General features: G+C 40.9%; 1 protein-coding gene across 2 annotated transcripts in view; it reads left to right on the top strand.

Moving 5' to 3' along the window:
* ripor1 (RHO family interacting cell polarization regulator 1) overlaps nucleotides 1-14,491 on the top strand; it is a 61,863-nt gene that overhangs the window by 36,186 nt on the left and 11,186 nt on the right. For both annotated transcript variants that reach the window (XM_047339901.1, XM_035157220.2), the window contains exons 3-16: nucleotides 2,639-2,791; nucleotides 3,935-4,013; nucleotides 4,798-4,821; nucleotides 5,401-5,454; nucleotides 6,273-6,422; nucleotides 6,635-6,698; nucleotides 7,439-7,482; nucleotides 7,893-8,018; nucleotides 8,394-8,542; nucleotides 8,664-8,796; nucleotides 10,346-10,471; nucleotides 12,141-12,313; nucleotides 12,460-13,183; nucleotides 13,779-13,915. In XM_047339901.1, coding sequence (XP_047195857.1) covers nucleotides 2,639-2,791; nucleotides 3,935-4,013; nucleotides 4,798-4,821; nucleotides 5,401-5,454; nucleotides 6,273-6,422; nucleotides 6,635-6,698; nucleotides 7,439-7,482; nucleotides 7,893-8,018; nucleotides 8,394-8,542; nucleotides 8,664-8,796; nucleotides 10,346-10,471; nucleotides 12,141-12,313; nucleotides 12,460-13,183; nucleotides 13,779-13,915 — 2,136 coding nt within the window. The remainder of the gene's footprint in view (nucleotides 1-2,638; nucleotides 2,792-3,934; nucleotides 4,014-4,797; nucleotides 4,822-5,400; nucleotides 5,455-6,272; nucleotides 6,423-6,634; nucleotides 6,699-7,438; nucleotides 7,483-7,892; nucleotides 8,019-8,393; nucleotides 8,543-8,663; nucleotides 8,797-10,345; nucleotides 10,472-12,140; nucleotides 12,314-12,459; nucleotides 13,184-13,778; nucleotides 13,916-14,491) is intronic.

The following is a 14,491-nucleotide window of genomic DNA, read 5'->3' as shown; positions in this document are numbered from 1 at the left end:
GCTTTTACGCAGATGAGCTGAATCGAACAGTGGCATTTTATTATGATGTACTGTAGCTTCCCTGTTAACTTGCACTGACACTCAGGCCTGATAAGCACAAGGGTTTCTTGATGTCACTGTTGTATCTGTCATGACTTTGATTGAACAAAGACTCACAACTGACTGTGAAATTATGAAGCCATTTGACTGAGGCCTCAATTAAATGCTGTAGCATTTGACACAGATTTACAGTGATTTCAGTTTGTTTGAATGAGCTTGTTGTGATCAGTGCATTCAGTCACTGAGGTAAACATGTTTGAAGTTGTTGGTAAGCATATCCTCTTGTAGTGGATGGGCAGAGGGGGACATTTAATTATGTGATTGGGAAAATTAAAACTCCAGGACAACAGAAGGGGAATACAAAGTATGGGATGCATATTTGATAATTTATATCATATAAAATATGTAATTTATATCGTTTAAAATCATGGGGGAGAGGGGGGAGGGGGGAGCTGGCTCATTAGCATTTAAAGGAACAGGCACTCAAAACAGGTCACTCTGTGGAGGGCTGTTTTAGACAGGGTAAAAAGGGTGCTGTTTGAAATGATCCTTGTGGTATTTTGACCAAAGTATGTTACAGACATTTCATTAAGACCCCAAGGAACCATATCAACTTGTGCTAAAATGGGCATGCTATGTCCCCTTTAAGAAAAATCACATGATCATATTTCACACAGTTTACAAATTATCTATGAAAATATGACATATGAAATATGCAAAAATAAATACATTCATACACTGTTCAGAACTGGTATTAACATGCATCCCCAGTGATCTGATCACAAGTGGACAGCTCTGAGTTCATCAGTTCACCTGTGTGTCTCCAGTGACCGCTTGTGAATAAACACAACATTTCTGTTCACAAAGTTTGAAGACTCAGTCATAGTTCATTGAAACTGTAGCTGACTTAGAGCTGTCCACTTATGATAAGATCACCTGAGACACAGGTTATTAGGCCCACAAACTACCTAAGCCCTTATTTTACATCAGCCATTATTAGTGTATATGAAATTATGTGTTATGTACATATACAGACAGCATTAACACAGATGTGGCACTTATACTAATAGTAGTTGTTGCCTGGCTGCACTACCTTACATTCACAATTTGTCTCATAGTGCTTAACAAGGTGCAAGTTCGTCTGCTCTTAAACCTCAGCAAGAGTATGAAAAAACTACCAAAAAAACAAAGAGGGATCCCTCTCCTAGGACGGATAGAAGTGCAATAGATGCACGTGTCAACAAAATCCCAATATTTACAACATTGGAGACTTAAGGGAAAACGAGTAAGCCTGAATTCTCGAAGTGCAGTGATAAAGGGTGATATGGTACTATGAGCTAAGGTATGAGGTGCCATATCATTCAGGGCTTTGTATTGTAAATGAAAAGTCATCTGTCTTCCTGGTTCTTGTCAGGACACGTGCTGGCAATATGGCCAAGCTATAGAGCCTTTAAAGACTTACTGTTGGAGTATACAATAAGTCTGGACATAACAAAAGCATGAACACATTTTTATGCAGCTTTTCGAGATGGGACGTCTGTGATTTTTGAAATGTTATTTAGGTGAAAAAAGTTAGTCCTTGAAGTTTCTTTTGAATGGGATTTCAAGGTCAAATCCAAAGATTACTCACAGATTCCTCAGTTTCCCTGGAAGCAAAACTTTGGTCCGCACAGATGACTCTGTGTTAATTTGTACAAATTGGAATCGATCATATAATTAAGATGTAAACCGGGTCAGGGCAGTTCCTTTAATGCCCATTAACTATTACAGTCTCCGAAGTAGAATGTGATGATCAATAGTATCAAATGCTGCACTAAGATCTAACAATATGACAGAGACACACCCTTTATCTGAAGCTACGAGAATGTAATTTGTGACTTATGCTAAAGCTGTATCTGTGCCGTGATGAGCTCCAAACTTTGACTGAAAGTCTTCCTATACATTATTTTTCTGAAGAGAGTCACAGAGCTAATTAGCGTTAACTTTCTGAAGGATTTTTTAAAGAAAGGAGAAGTTGGATATCGGTTTGAATGGCTAAAACCCCTGGGTCCAGAGTGGGTTTTTTAAAAACAGGTTTAATTATGTGGTACATAACTAATGATAAATACATTGTATTCAGTAAAGTACTATTTCTTAATGTACAGAATTTCTTTAATTAACTTCTTTAATTACATTACAAATTATTCAGTTATTACAAAATAACTGTGTCCTTGGGCAAGATGCTGAACCCCGAATTACCCCTCATAGAACAACAAAGTGCTGCTAATAGATGCACTGTGTGAATGTGTGTGTGAATGGGTGAATGTAAAACTGTACTGTAAAGCGCTTTGAGTGGTCATCAAGACTAGAAAAGAGATATATAAATATATAAACTATTTTACAAGAAATGCTTCACAATATGTTACTTTAAGTTGTTATATCATGTAACATCCTCTAACATCTCTTGTAAAAAACAAGAGACTTTAATTTCAACAACATCCAACTTAAAGTCGGTACATCATGGAGAGTTTCCCCTTCATTACTGATTATTTAAAATGTTAAAAATATATTTTTCAGTGTAATGTTTTCATGTAATGAGCCGGTGCTGCTGATGTTGCAGGAACCTCTCGGTGTTCAGCACCCCAGGTCTTAGTAGAAAGCCCAGCAGAGCCAGCAGGATGTTCACTATGTCCACCAAGTCTAACCCACCACCAAAGGTTCCTCAACCAGAGCGACTGGATCAGGTCTATGAGGCACTGAGGAAAGGCCTTCAGTAAGTACACACACACACACACACACACACACACACACACACACACACACACACACACACACACACACACACACACAATGCTGCAGGGACTAATATTTCTGTCTTAGTTCTAGTACTGTGCTCCCACTTCGTACTATTGAAGTCTAGAAGAAGAAATGTCATCATTTGATAATAAATCCACCTGATTGGATTTTGTAACATCATCCATGTCTGTTTGGAAAGGTTTTCACAGACTTTAAACAGACTGCAAATAGTGGGTAACATGCTAACATAAGGCTTAAAGATCCCATTAAATGGTCAATTCATTCATTCATCACAGATATTTCTGCCTTTTTACTCCACCATTACCAAATGTTGGATCTTCATTATCAATAGCTCGTTGGTTTGAATTTAAAGGATTAGTTCCACATTTAGGAAAACAGTCTAACTCACTTTGTTTCCAATAGTAAGACGATAGTATGATTCTGTCTGTTAACTATGAAGCAATGATCTGTCATTTTAGTATACCAGGCTAAGACTGGAAACAGAAAGCACTAGCCCCCAGTTATGACTGCAGAAATGTTGAGCTATTGCTTTAAACTCGCTGGGCTAGAAACACACAGTATTCAGGTGGACAGTGCCATTGAGTCAGCTCCAATTACCATTACATTACATTACATTACATGTAATTCATATTTAACCCCCTGACATATCATACAGGGAGACATAGTGGTCAGTATTTTTGTGTATACATAATAATTTTGATTCCAGAGCAGAAATCCAACTCCATTTGGAATTTCTTCATGAAACTTCACAATAATGTTGATCAAGTTGTGATGTAATGCCTTTTGATATTTTGGGTTTAATGAGAGAAATATTATGACCTTGGGTTACTGATAGCCCTAAATGATCAAATGTGTCAATTGTTCTAGGTGCCAGGTGGATATGTCATTTCCTGATGAGCAGAACAATAGGTTAACCATGAGGCACAGTCAGGTGCAGAGTTAAATCATTTCTTCTTCTCCTTTTTCTTCTTCTTTGTGTGTGTGTGTGTGTGTGTGTGTGTGTGTGTGTGTGTGTGTGTGTGTGTGTGTGTGTGTGTGTGTGTGTGTGTGTGTGTGTGTGTGTGTGTGTGTGTGTGTGTGTGTGTGCGTGCGTGCTCAGGTCTTACCTGCAGGTTCATCAGATGGACTTGGACAACCTCAGCAGACAAATGAAAGAATCAAAGAGGAACTCCAGACTGGTACGTCAAGTCTTGACACGTCACTGTCTGCTTCACAGTCTCCTTTTGTTGAATTATTTTTTCACTTTTTGACTTTTGGGTGAGAGTGTTTTGGCATGTTGATAACGTAACACTGTTTAAATCTGCACTGTAAGCATTCTTGACATCTTGGTAACTGCCTGAAATTTTTTGTTTAATAATGGCACCATGTTCGTTTATATTGCTTCCTTATAAGCCCTTCTTTCACTATGAAATTCTGTATGTCAGTGGGATTGAAATTTCACAGAAAAATGAAGTCTTGATTTACAGGTCAAAGGAAGTGCATCTGACACTGCCCAAGCAAAACAGAAAGAGGGTAGCTCCTACACACTTCCTGGTAGCTATGGGTAGTGTTGCACAGGCAGTGGTGGAATGACAGGAAAGACACAGAGAGAGCCAGTAAAAACCTAGTGACTGACTGCTGACCAATGCAGCATCCTATTGGGTGCTGTCCTGGTGACAAATCCATAAAAAGGTTATAAACAATCCTTCAGTGGACATTATTCCTTCTAGATCAGAAAGTAACTGACCCTGTCTTTACACTACCTTTATTATAGGGTAGAGATAAAACTTTCTTGATAAAATTGGGATTAGCCAGGGCTGATAGTGGTAGCTTTGTTGCCAGCGTCTTTTTCCAACAGTAAAACCACTTGGTGATGCTGGAGTAGATGTTTCTACTCAAACATTGGGACCATAAAACACATTGTGCTGCCACTTAATTAAAATGTGAAAAATACTAATAACTCGTTGCTTTGTTCTTCCTAAGGGTTTCCTGTATGAACTAGACAAGGTGAGTTACTATCAGTTCTTCAATATTTACCTCAGCTGCTAAGAAGCTGTACAACAGCTCTATCAGAGACAGACCTTTATTTCTGAGTCTGTACCTCTTTAAAGTATGCATTCATAATTTTGTTTTCTTTTAATTGCTATGGATGTAACCTCAACACGTCACTGTGTTTACCACAGCACTAAGTGAATGAATACAACAGTCATGTCATAGGCACCACTCTGCTCTTCTTACTTTCTCTTCTCTACCACTTCTTCTGTCCAGTCACTTTTACTGTTAAACTATCCTCAGCTCTTCCTGCACAGAAGTTTCACATTGAAAGCCCCCCGCAGCTTTGGCAGACTTTTAATTTGAAACATATGTAGGAAGTCTTCGAAGTTTAACAGCAATCCAAAAAAGAAATTAGATTCAAGTAATAGTGTGTTGTATTGTGTATGCATTTACACATTTTAACACACTTCAGTGTATTAAATTCATTTGTTCTTGCAGCCTGAGCCATAAATTGACTTTGGTTGATACAATGTGAAAATAGTTCAGTCTGTGCTGATTTGTGGGATGTGACTCTGTGCTTCACTCTCACAGCAAGTGAAGGTGACTGAGAGGTACATAAGACGACTGGAGTTTCACCTCAGCAAGGTAAGACCACTGTGATCCCTGACCCCATTACAAACAGTAATCAGTAGTCAATCAGTGAATCAGTTAGTCAGTCAGTCAGTGAGTTAGTCAGTTAGTGAGTTAGTCAGTGAGTCAGTCAGTCAGTCAGTCACTTAGTCCGTCAGTCAGTCAATTAGTCAGTCAGTTAGTGAGTCAGTGAGTCAGTCAGTGAGTTAGACAGTTAGTCAGTCAGTCAGTGAATTCATCAGTAAGTTAGTCAGTCAGTCAGTGAATCAGTCAGTAAGTTAGTCAGTCAGTCAGTCAGTCAGTAAGGCAGTCAGCGAGTGAGTTAGTGAGTAAGTGAGTGAATTATACAGTCAATTAGTTAGTCAGTCAGTCAGTCAGTGACTAAGTCAGTCAGTCAGTTACTGTGGAACCTGGGGTTGCTCAGCGAATCTTGATCCAGTCTTTGGCTGTTTGTCAGAACCCTGCTTGGATCTGTCCTTCTCCTGTACTTGGGGTAAAAGCAGGTACAGACGGACACCACAGTGTGGTTGGTGCATTGCTGTGTGTCTGCAGCTTTCTCACTGTATTTCATTCTGGAAAATCAGACAGTAGAGCTACTCAACTGCAGACATGTCAAAGCTTATGCATATTGGTCAATAGAGGCATTTTTAAATGTCAGTGTGTGTTTGAAAATGTGCTCTGCAGTTCTGCTCTATAACACAGTCAGGGCTCCCTGACTGTCACCCTGACCAGACTCAGTTGTGGACAGTTTTGTAATGATTTCTTTTGGCCTCTCTTTCCTCTGCATAGGAGGGAAAGATGAAGTGGGTAAACTGTTGGCCCTCTTGTTACAGATCGAGGAGCTATATGAAGCCTACTGCCTGCAGAGGAGACTCCGGGATGGAGCTGACAAGATGGTCAAGGCGTACACTGCCTCTCTAAGCAGTAAGGAGGCAAGGGAGAGCTTAACAGAAGCCAACAAAGGCTACAAAGAGTACACTGAGGTAAGACAAAGGACTGGAGAGTGTGAACATAGTATTCAAATCGGTGAGAGAGAAATAGTAAATGTATAGTAATCCTTGTGGGAGATAGGGTATTTAAGAGTAATGAGAGATAACAATTGCACAGTTAATGGGGATGATATATAAAATAAATACTCTGTAGTTGAGGCATGTTATTTACAATAAATTAAATTTTGTCCTAATCCTGTCTTTAGAACATGTGTGTGTTGGAGAGTGAGTTGGAGAACCAGCTGGGGGAGTTCCACATTAAGATGAAAGGTAAGAATCTAACATTCACGGCAAGCTCACCCACGTGTCTTTACTCTTTCCTCCTTCCTTTCATCCTCCATTTTTGTAGGCCTCTGCGCCGGTGACAGCCAGTGGCTGCCGGCATTATGTTTTTGGTTTGTGCGTCAGTTCGGCCATCTCGGGAACGCCTTGAGAGAATTTTTTTTAATTTGGCCACTCCTAAACACTGTTAATTCATTGTATTTATTGCAGCAAGATACTATATTTAGGCTTTCGAGCACCATGATGTTAGAAATGGGATTCAATTGATTTTATGTTTGTTTTTTATTAACCAGCAATCAATATTGACCTATGTGAAATTTGTTCAAGGGGTAGTGGAGAAGGAAGACTACAAAATAATTCAGTTCAGTTATAAGGGGGGAGCGAGTCGCTCACCCAATTTCCATATCCCCCTTGATATGCTCATAATGGACTGTACTGAATTTGGTGCAATCTCAATCATAGTAACATTATAAGTACATTATTAGTAGTCCCTTAAAATTAGATATGCACATTCTTTACATCCTCCAGTATTTTCCTATATTTGGCACAGATTTGCCTTATCAATACCAGTACCCCAGTATACCTGTCTAGTTATGTTTTGATTTTATTATCTAATATCACAGTAAATAATTGTTTTGATTTTGTTTTTTATATCACATAATAATAATAATAGGTTTGAGTCTATGAGAAACCTGTACATACAGTATCTGTCTCTGTTTGTCTTTCAGGTCTGGCTGGATTTGCCAGATTATGTGCTGGTGACCAGTATGAAGTGAGTGTCTCGCTCTCGCTCTCGCTCTCGCTCTCTCGCTCTCTTTATGTTTTATTGTTTGTGTGCGCTCAGTCTGTGTTTCACATGTGAAGTTCTTGCACAGTGATGGAAGGTCGAAAGGTTGAACGGTTCCTTGATGACCATGTAATCTATTTAAACTTTTAGTTATGCCTTTGTTCACTTTCTGAATTTGATGAAATGATTGATCTCAATCTCTCCATTTTGTATAACTGAATCATCAGCGTTAGTTTAGTTGATTTTTGTCCAGTTTTCAATAGTGTGTGTGTGTGTGTGTGTGTGTGTGTGTGTGTGTGTGTGTGTGTGTGTGTGTGTGTGTGTGTGTGTGTGTGTGTGTGTGTGTGTGTGTGTGTGTGTGTGTGTGTGTGTGTGTGTGTGTGTGTGTGTGTCAGATCTTTATGAGGTACGGTCGGCAGCGGTGGAAGCTCCGAGGCAGAATAGAGATCAATTCCAAGCAGGTGTGGGACAGTGAAGAGATGGTGTTGCTGCCGCTCGTCAATGACTTCCTCTCTGTGAAGGTCAGTCCCTCTCGATGTCTTCTGCCTGTCTTTTACTGGTTTTATTTCCCTTTAGACTTAGTTCTGATAGGTCAATGAAAGCATTGTGATCTGGAATACACCTTATGAAATGTAATTGCCCATGCATTCTTCATGTTGTCCTTGTGATTCTTGTGATAGTAAATATCTTTGTGGCACGATTCTGTTGCCGCTAGCTGGCGCTCTCTTTTTGCATTCTTTTTACTCATCTGAGATTAAATTATTTAAATAGGGTGAATTAGGTTAATGAAACATTTTCAGTAGGGACGATAATGTTACTGCTTCCACTGATAAAAAACTATACACTGGCCGAAGACGATAGTAGCCTGATCAAACTATATTTCTGTGGTCTCCTAGGTGACAGAGCTGAAGAGCTTAGCCAATCACGTGGTTGTAGGAAGTATTTCCTGTGAGACTAAGGATCTGTTTGCTGCACTGCCCCAGACAGTTGCTGTGGATATTAATGACCTTGGAACTGTTAAGCTAAGCCTCGAAGTCACCTGGAAGTAAGTTTTTCCAACTGAGCTGTCAGAGTATTGAACAGTGCACTGAGTGTTTGTTTGTTAATTTAATCATTAAAGTGTTAACTAAAGTGTGTATTTATTGTTCGCACCCCCCTTCTGTCAGTCCTTTTGATAAAGATGATCAGGGGTCAATGGCGAGCTCTGTCAACAAGCCCCCGACCGTCAGTAAGAGATTCTCAACAATCTTCAACCAGAGTCCACCTGACACGCCGTCCTTACGTGAACAAGCCTTTTATGTGAGTTCTCCCATATTCCTATTTCTTCTTCCCTGTAACGAGAGAGGTGCAGACAACTGAGAAATTATCAGGCTATGCCAAGTAAGCTGAGTTATAGATTTCAGGTGACTGTTGTAAAAAGACATTGAAGAAGAAAGCATTTCTATTCCATATCAAAGAATTTATAACCACACTTCTGGAACTGGCTGTACACTCATGGACAACAGGACAGTTTAGTCACTGTAGAGTGAGTTGAGGCAATAATCTCTGGTCCCTAACCAGCTCTATTGCACTTAATTCCACCTGCTGCTACCCTGACATCCAGTCTCTGCCTCGGAGTCTGACCAGGCGGCAGCACTGGCCGCTGTTGGACATCTTCAGAGACACACTTAGCCAGAGCTGTTCCTGTAGTGACAAGTCACCAACAAGACAGCCCACTGCAGTAAGTCTTCGTGGGGTAGAACCCAGCAGATTGTAGAAATGTAGATCCCATTGGCTTATTGACTAGTGGCAGTAATGATAGTGTAGTACATTAGAAACCTAGAACAGTAGTCTCCATTTGTTTTGAGCCTCATGGAGCCATGAGGTATGTACAGTATTCAAGGTTTCCAAACAGCTAAGCAGCTGATTTCAGTGACTGTCAGCTCAGCTCCAGTTTGAGAGCAGGAAAAGGAACTCTGCTGCTGTAGTGTTTGATCAAACTGAAGGTCTGCACACACATGACTTCTCTCTGGCCAATGGAGCTATTGGAGCCCCTCACAGACTAAGACTACTTTTATCAAGGAGTCATTACTGGCATCATGCTGTTCTCAGTTTCTTTTTAAACTCCAAGTAAGGTGGTTTAGATAATCTGGAGTAACTACTGGTTTGTTTCTGATGATGCTGCCATGTTCTCAGATCTCAACAGTTACTCTGGTGAGTATAACGTTATTAACCTTGAGAGGCTGCTAGATTTTTTTTACCAACAGAAAAATTATTAATTGTGGCAGAACCACAGTGGTTCAGACCAATGACTGTGTATAAAGATGGACGACATGACAGCAAAAACATCTCCATCGCTGAGCTCCGCCCAAGAATTCTATGTCTTATAGAAGTAGTTTTATGCAGAATGGCAAAAAGTAAGCTTGAGAGAGGAGTTCACAGCCCACCTCCTTTCAAACCTATGTACACTGCTCGACATGACCCTGAATGTCACAGTTTCAAAAGTTACTATAGACGCCTTTTGATATTCTCATCGAATTGCAGCAGTCAGACGCTGTTAGACTATCTGTTGAGCTCTTTGTTTGAAGCCCACTGACCATGTTCAGTAACCTGACAGGCATAGACACGGCATAAAAGTATTAAGCAGAGGGAAAAGCAGTTGCTGGATTAGAAGTAGGTACAGCATATATATACTTCAGTCACTTATATCCTCCAACAACATTTTGTTAGCCATCTGGAAGACACTATTGCGATAGGTGAATTTGGCATCTGAATGTGTTCACCTCTATAATCAAACTTGTTTGTGTTTGTCCACTTACAACAGTTTCTTCATCTGTCCAGCCTTTTAAACAACACTCCTCTGTTTTAGAACATGCTGCGTCGTCATGAAGAGTTAGAGAATGGAACAGCGTGGTCAAATTCTTCTGAATCCTCTGATGACTCCTCTAGTCCTCAGCTATCTGCAGGAGGTCCACGCAACTCGACACATCATAAGGTAACACACAACAAACACTACACACTGATCGTGATTCTATGTAGCTCTGAAACATACAGTGATCTGTGATTGTTCTTAAGACAAAACTATACCTTGTATGCAGTAGCAGCTGGTGATAAAATGTATTTGGGGGAAGCAACATTTTTTTTTGGCAGGGTTGGTTTAAACAAACTGAAGCCAGACTCAACTCAAACAACACAACACATATCACTCTTCACCTGCTGCTGAATCTGTAAATCTGGTTGGGTCCTTTATCCTCTTTTTTTCTTGTTGGGGTGTTTTTGTCAAGAAATTACTGGATTTGTCGAAGTTCCCCTGAAGCCGGTCAGCTCGTAGCAGAGGTAACTTAGTGACGACTGATGTACCTGAGACAGCGTCGAGGGTCGACCAATCACATTAGATTTAGAAAACGTAGATCAGTTCCTATTGGCTGTAAATAAAAGTGTGTCCGGGGCACGGAGAATTAAATTATGTTTAACATTTTTATACAGGCTTTTTTGTCTCAGGGTGTTAGAGGGGGTGCCCCAGGGCCCCATATTACATCACATTACTTTACTTTTCAGCCTCACTCTCTGTAACATGTGACCTCGACACAGTTAACATTCTAAAGAGATGACTGGATTCTGCTCACTCCCTCAATTTTCCAGTATAAACAATAAACAATAATAACAATTATAACATCAGTCGATCTTACCTGACCTCTCCAGACTATTTAGAATTAAGCTAAGAGACAATGCTGATCCAGAACTCTTGGTTTAACGTTCATGAACGTATAAAAAGCAATCTGAGGATATATGTTCTTAACTATATGCAAATAGGATCCGACTGTGGAGCCAAGGGTTTTATTCAGACCAGTGTGATGGTGGTAAATAATAATAACAATAATAATAATGGCTTGCATTTATGCTATATAAATGCAAGCCATTATTATTATCCTTTCACAGGACCCAAGAATGCTTTACATATGTCTGTGAATACAAAACAGAAGAGAAAAGAAAAGAAAAAAGTAATAGTACACAGCAAGATAGAAATAAACAGCAGGGTGGGGCATTAACTGAGGCCAAAGGCCTTAGTGAAGAGGTGGTGCTTGAGGATTTTTTTGAAGATGTCGAGGGATTCAGTGTTGTGTATTTCGGCCGGGAGAGAGTTCCAGAGGGAGAGGGCTGAGACACAGAAGGCTTTGTCTCCAAAAGTTCGCAGTTTGGTGTTGAGGATGGAGAGCAAACCTGAAACAGGAAGAACCCAGGTGAACCCTCTTTCTTAGAATGGTTCACAGAGTTGGTGTCATACAAACAAATCTTTCAGCTCTAAGGACTGGACTAAGAATTAAGTGGGGAAGAAGGGAGACTACTGATCTCCTTTCCTAACTTTGACCTGCCAAAAGCCACAGCGGTGGCTCAGCAGGTCGAAGTCTCCTTGGGCAAGATAATCAACCCCAAACATGCTGCATATACATGCACTGTATGAAGGTTTGTGTGAATTGATGAATGGCAAAAACTGTACTGTAAGGTGTGTTGAGTGGTCATCAAGACTAGAAAAGCGGTATATAAATACAGACCATTTACCATTTATAATCTTTTCACTGTAGAACCCAATTGTGTTTCTTTACTGCAATGTTGCGTTGTGTCTCCTGGTGACTCCATGGGTTCATGTCTCTCTGGCTCTCTAGGCAGTGGTGGTGACACCAGAGATTCAGCCAACTGCAACAGAAAGATCCTCCCCTCAGCCTGACATCTCATTCAGCCTCAGAGACTCTTCCTCCCAAACTCCAAAATCCACCTATATGGTATGCTCCGTCAGTGAGGTTGCCAACACCACCCATCACCCAACAGAGAGCAACAGGTAGTATTCACTTTGGAGATTTCATTTTAATCCCATTCTACATTCTCATACTTAAATATAGTTACAAATACACAGGGATGTGTTAAAATGCTTGGTATTTTGTGTGTTCTATCAATAATTAAACTGATTTATGAACTCATTCACAGAGAAGAGGACAAGGGGACAGCCACTGAGATGACAAAACCTGACAGTGAGGAAGAGGATCCAGGGAAACAGTCTCCCACTGCAACAGGGGATGGGTTGGTGACCAATAGCCACACCTCACACAGTTACTCGCGCTCTCTGAGCCACATTAGTGAAAGCAGCGCCGATGGTATTGTGTTAACGGATAGGTCAGCTGGGGAATCAGGGGAGGAGATTTCTTTGGCCTCTGGGATCTCCATCAATGACATTGAAATGGAGCTGCCCAGCAGAACTCCTGAGTTACCTAGCTCTGCTGCCACAGACACTGACATGTCACCGAGGAGGCTTGATGTCGTCGAAGAAAACACAACAGTGAATGATGTCACAGATCAACATCCAATCAGGTTGCCACAGGATACATCCAGCTCTGTCCTCACATCATTCTCCCCTAGGACTGAAGGAATGAACTCTAGCCCTCCATCACAAATGAACACACTCCCACACCTCGAGTGCAACATAGTCCCAGAGAGCGGGGATGCAACATATTCAGCTCGGCGGGTGTCGGTGGAGGAGGAGATGCCATGTGCAGATGCAGATTGTCTGTCCAGAGAGGGTGATGGTCCAGTGGACTGCGGGCTGGAGGATGCCCTGGCAGTTGTAGTTTCCTCTCTGGATGATTACAGGGGACAGTTCCCTGAGTTACAACTACTGGAGCAAGAGCTGAAGCTGCTGCAGGTTACACTGAAGGTGAGGACAGAACATGTGTGCCAAACAAGAGATACTTCCAGAGTTAGAGTAACTTTAACTACACTCAAAAAAAGTACATGCAATGTGTGTCATCGAGGAAAAAATACAGGTACACTACAGTCAACTGTCTTTTGTCTTATGTATTATACACATGTTTTAAATGTTTTGTTTTTGCTACATAAAGAGCAGGATATTTCCAGTCCATATCCCTTAAGTGATGTCACAAAATTCCAGAAATACACACACAAACACCCACAAATACAAATATACACAATGCATACATCTATTTTTTTACATGCACCCTGGGTGTGCTGTGTTGTTGTGTTTCAAATCAAGGTAGATCTCTGCAGTGTGTGACTGTGCATGCTGTTTTTCTCTTCAAGATCCATTGTGTGTGTGTGAAGACATATGTATATTGTATCTGTGCTCTGTTCTGTGTACATCTTAAGACATAGCTGACTACTGATACACAATCTAAATATGGACACACGTGTGTGTGTGTGTGTGTGTGTGTGTGTGTGTGTGTGTGTGTGTGTGTGTGTGTGTGTGGCGTGTGCGTGTGTGTGTGTGTTTCTGTGTGTGTCTGTGTTTTTAGGGTGGAAGGCACAGCCGTTCACCCAGTGTGGCCAGCCTCACAGTGGAAACAGCTCTGGGCAGCTTTGATTTCCTCAACATGTCTGACTGGGAGGAAGATGAGGAGGAAAGGAGTGACAAGAGGAACAGAAATGGCAGGTCAGTGCTGCTCAATGACTGATGAATGTTACTCAAACACAACAATCGACCTTCTCATGAGCACAAATTCTGACATGAACATATATTACATACATGGGTTTAGCTTAAGACCTCCTTGTGGGTCAAATAAATAACCTAATAAACAACCCTCTCATTGTACAACTTTATTTGTTGAAGAATCTCAGTCACTGCAGGATCTTGCTGCCATCTAGTGGAGCTTTAGGGTACCATCACTTTCGCGCAGCACAAATGTTGTATGTGCAGCTGTGACGTGAAGGAAAACCTCACGCACTCACACAATATCATAACCACCTTGAAATATGACTTCAATATCACAAACCATTTGCCATCATTCACCTTGCAGTGATGTAATTTAGTTTCTAACATGCAACACTAGCAATGAAAACTAAAGAAGACTAAGACTGCACAGCCATTCTAGATGTTCTGCTCTAACTGTACTCATGCACAGCAGTGCAGGGTGGGTATGCAAAAAATGTATTTGTTTAATATGGTGACATTTGCTTATTGGAAAGGGAACACAAGCCACAGTAGGGACTGATGGGAACGTCACGTTTG

This window comes from Hippoglossus stenolepis, chromosome 5 (genome assembly GCF_022539355.2).
Source record: "Hippoglossus stenolepis isolate QCI-W04-F060 chromosome 5, HSTE1.2, whole genome shotgun sequence".
In the NCBI taxonomy this organism is placed as follows: Eukaryota; Metazoa; Chordata; class Actinopteri; order Pleuronectiformes; family Pleuronectidae; genus Hippoglossus; species Hippoglossus stenolepis.
Note: the sequence above shows the minus strand (reverse complement) of the source record. Positions and strands in the feature narration are given on the sequence as shown.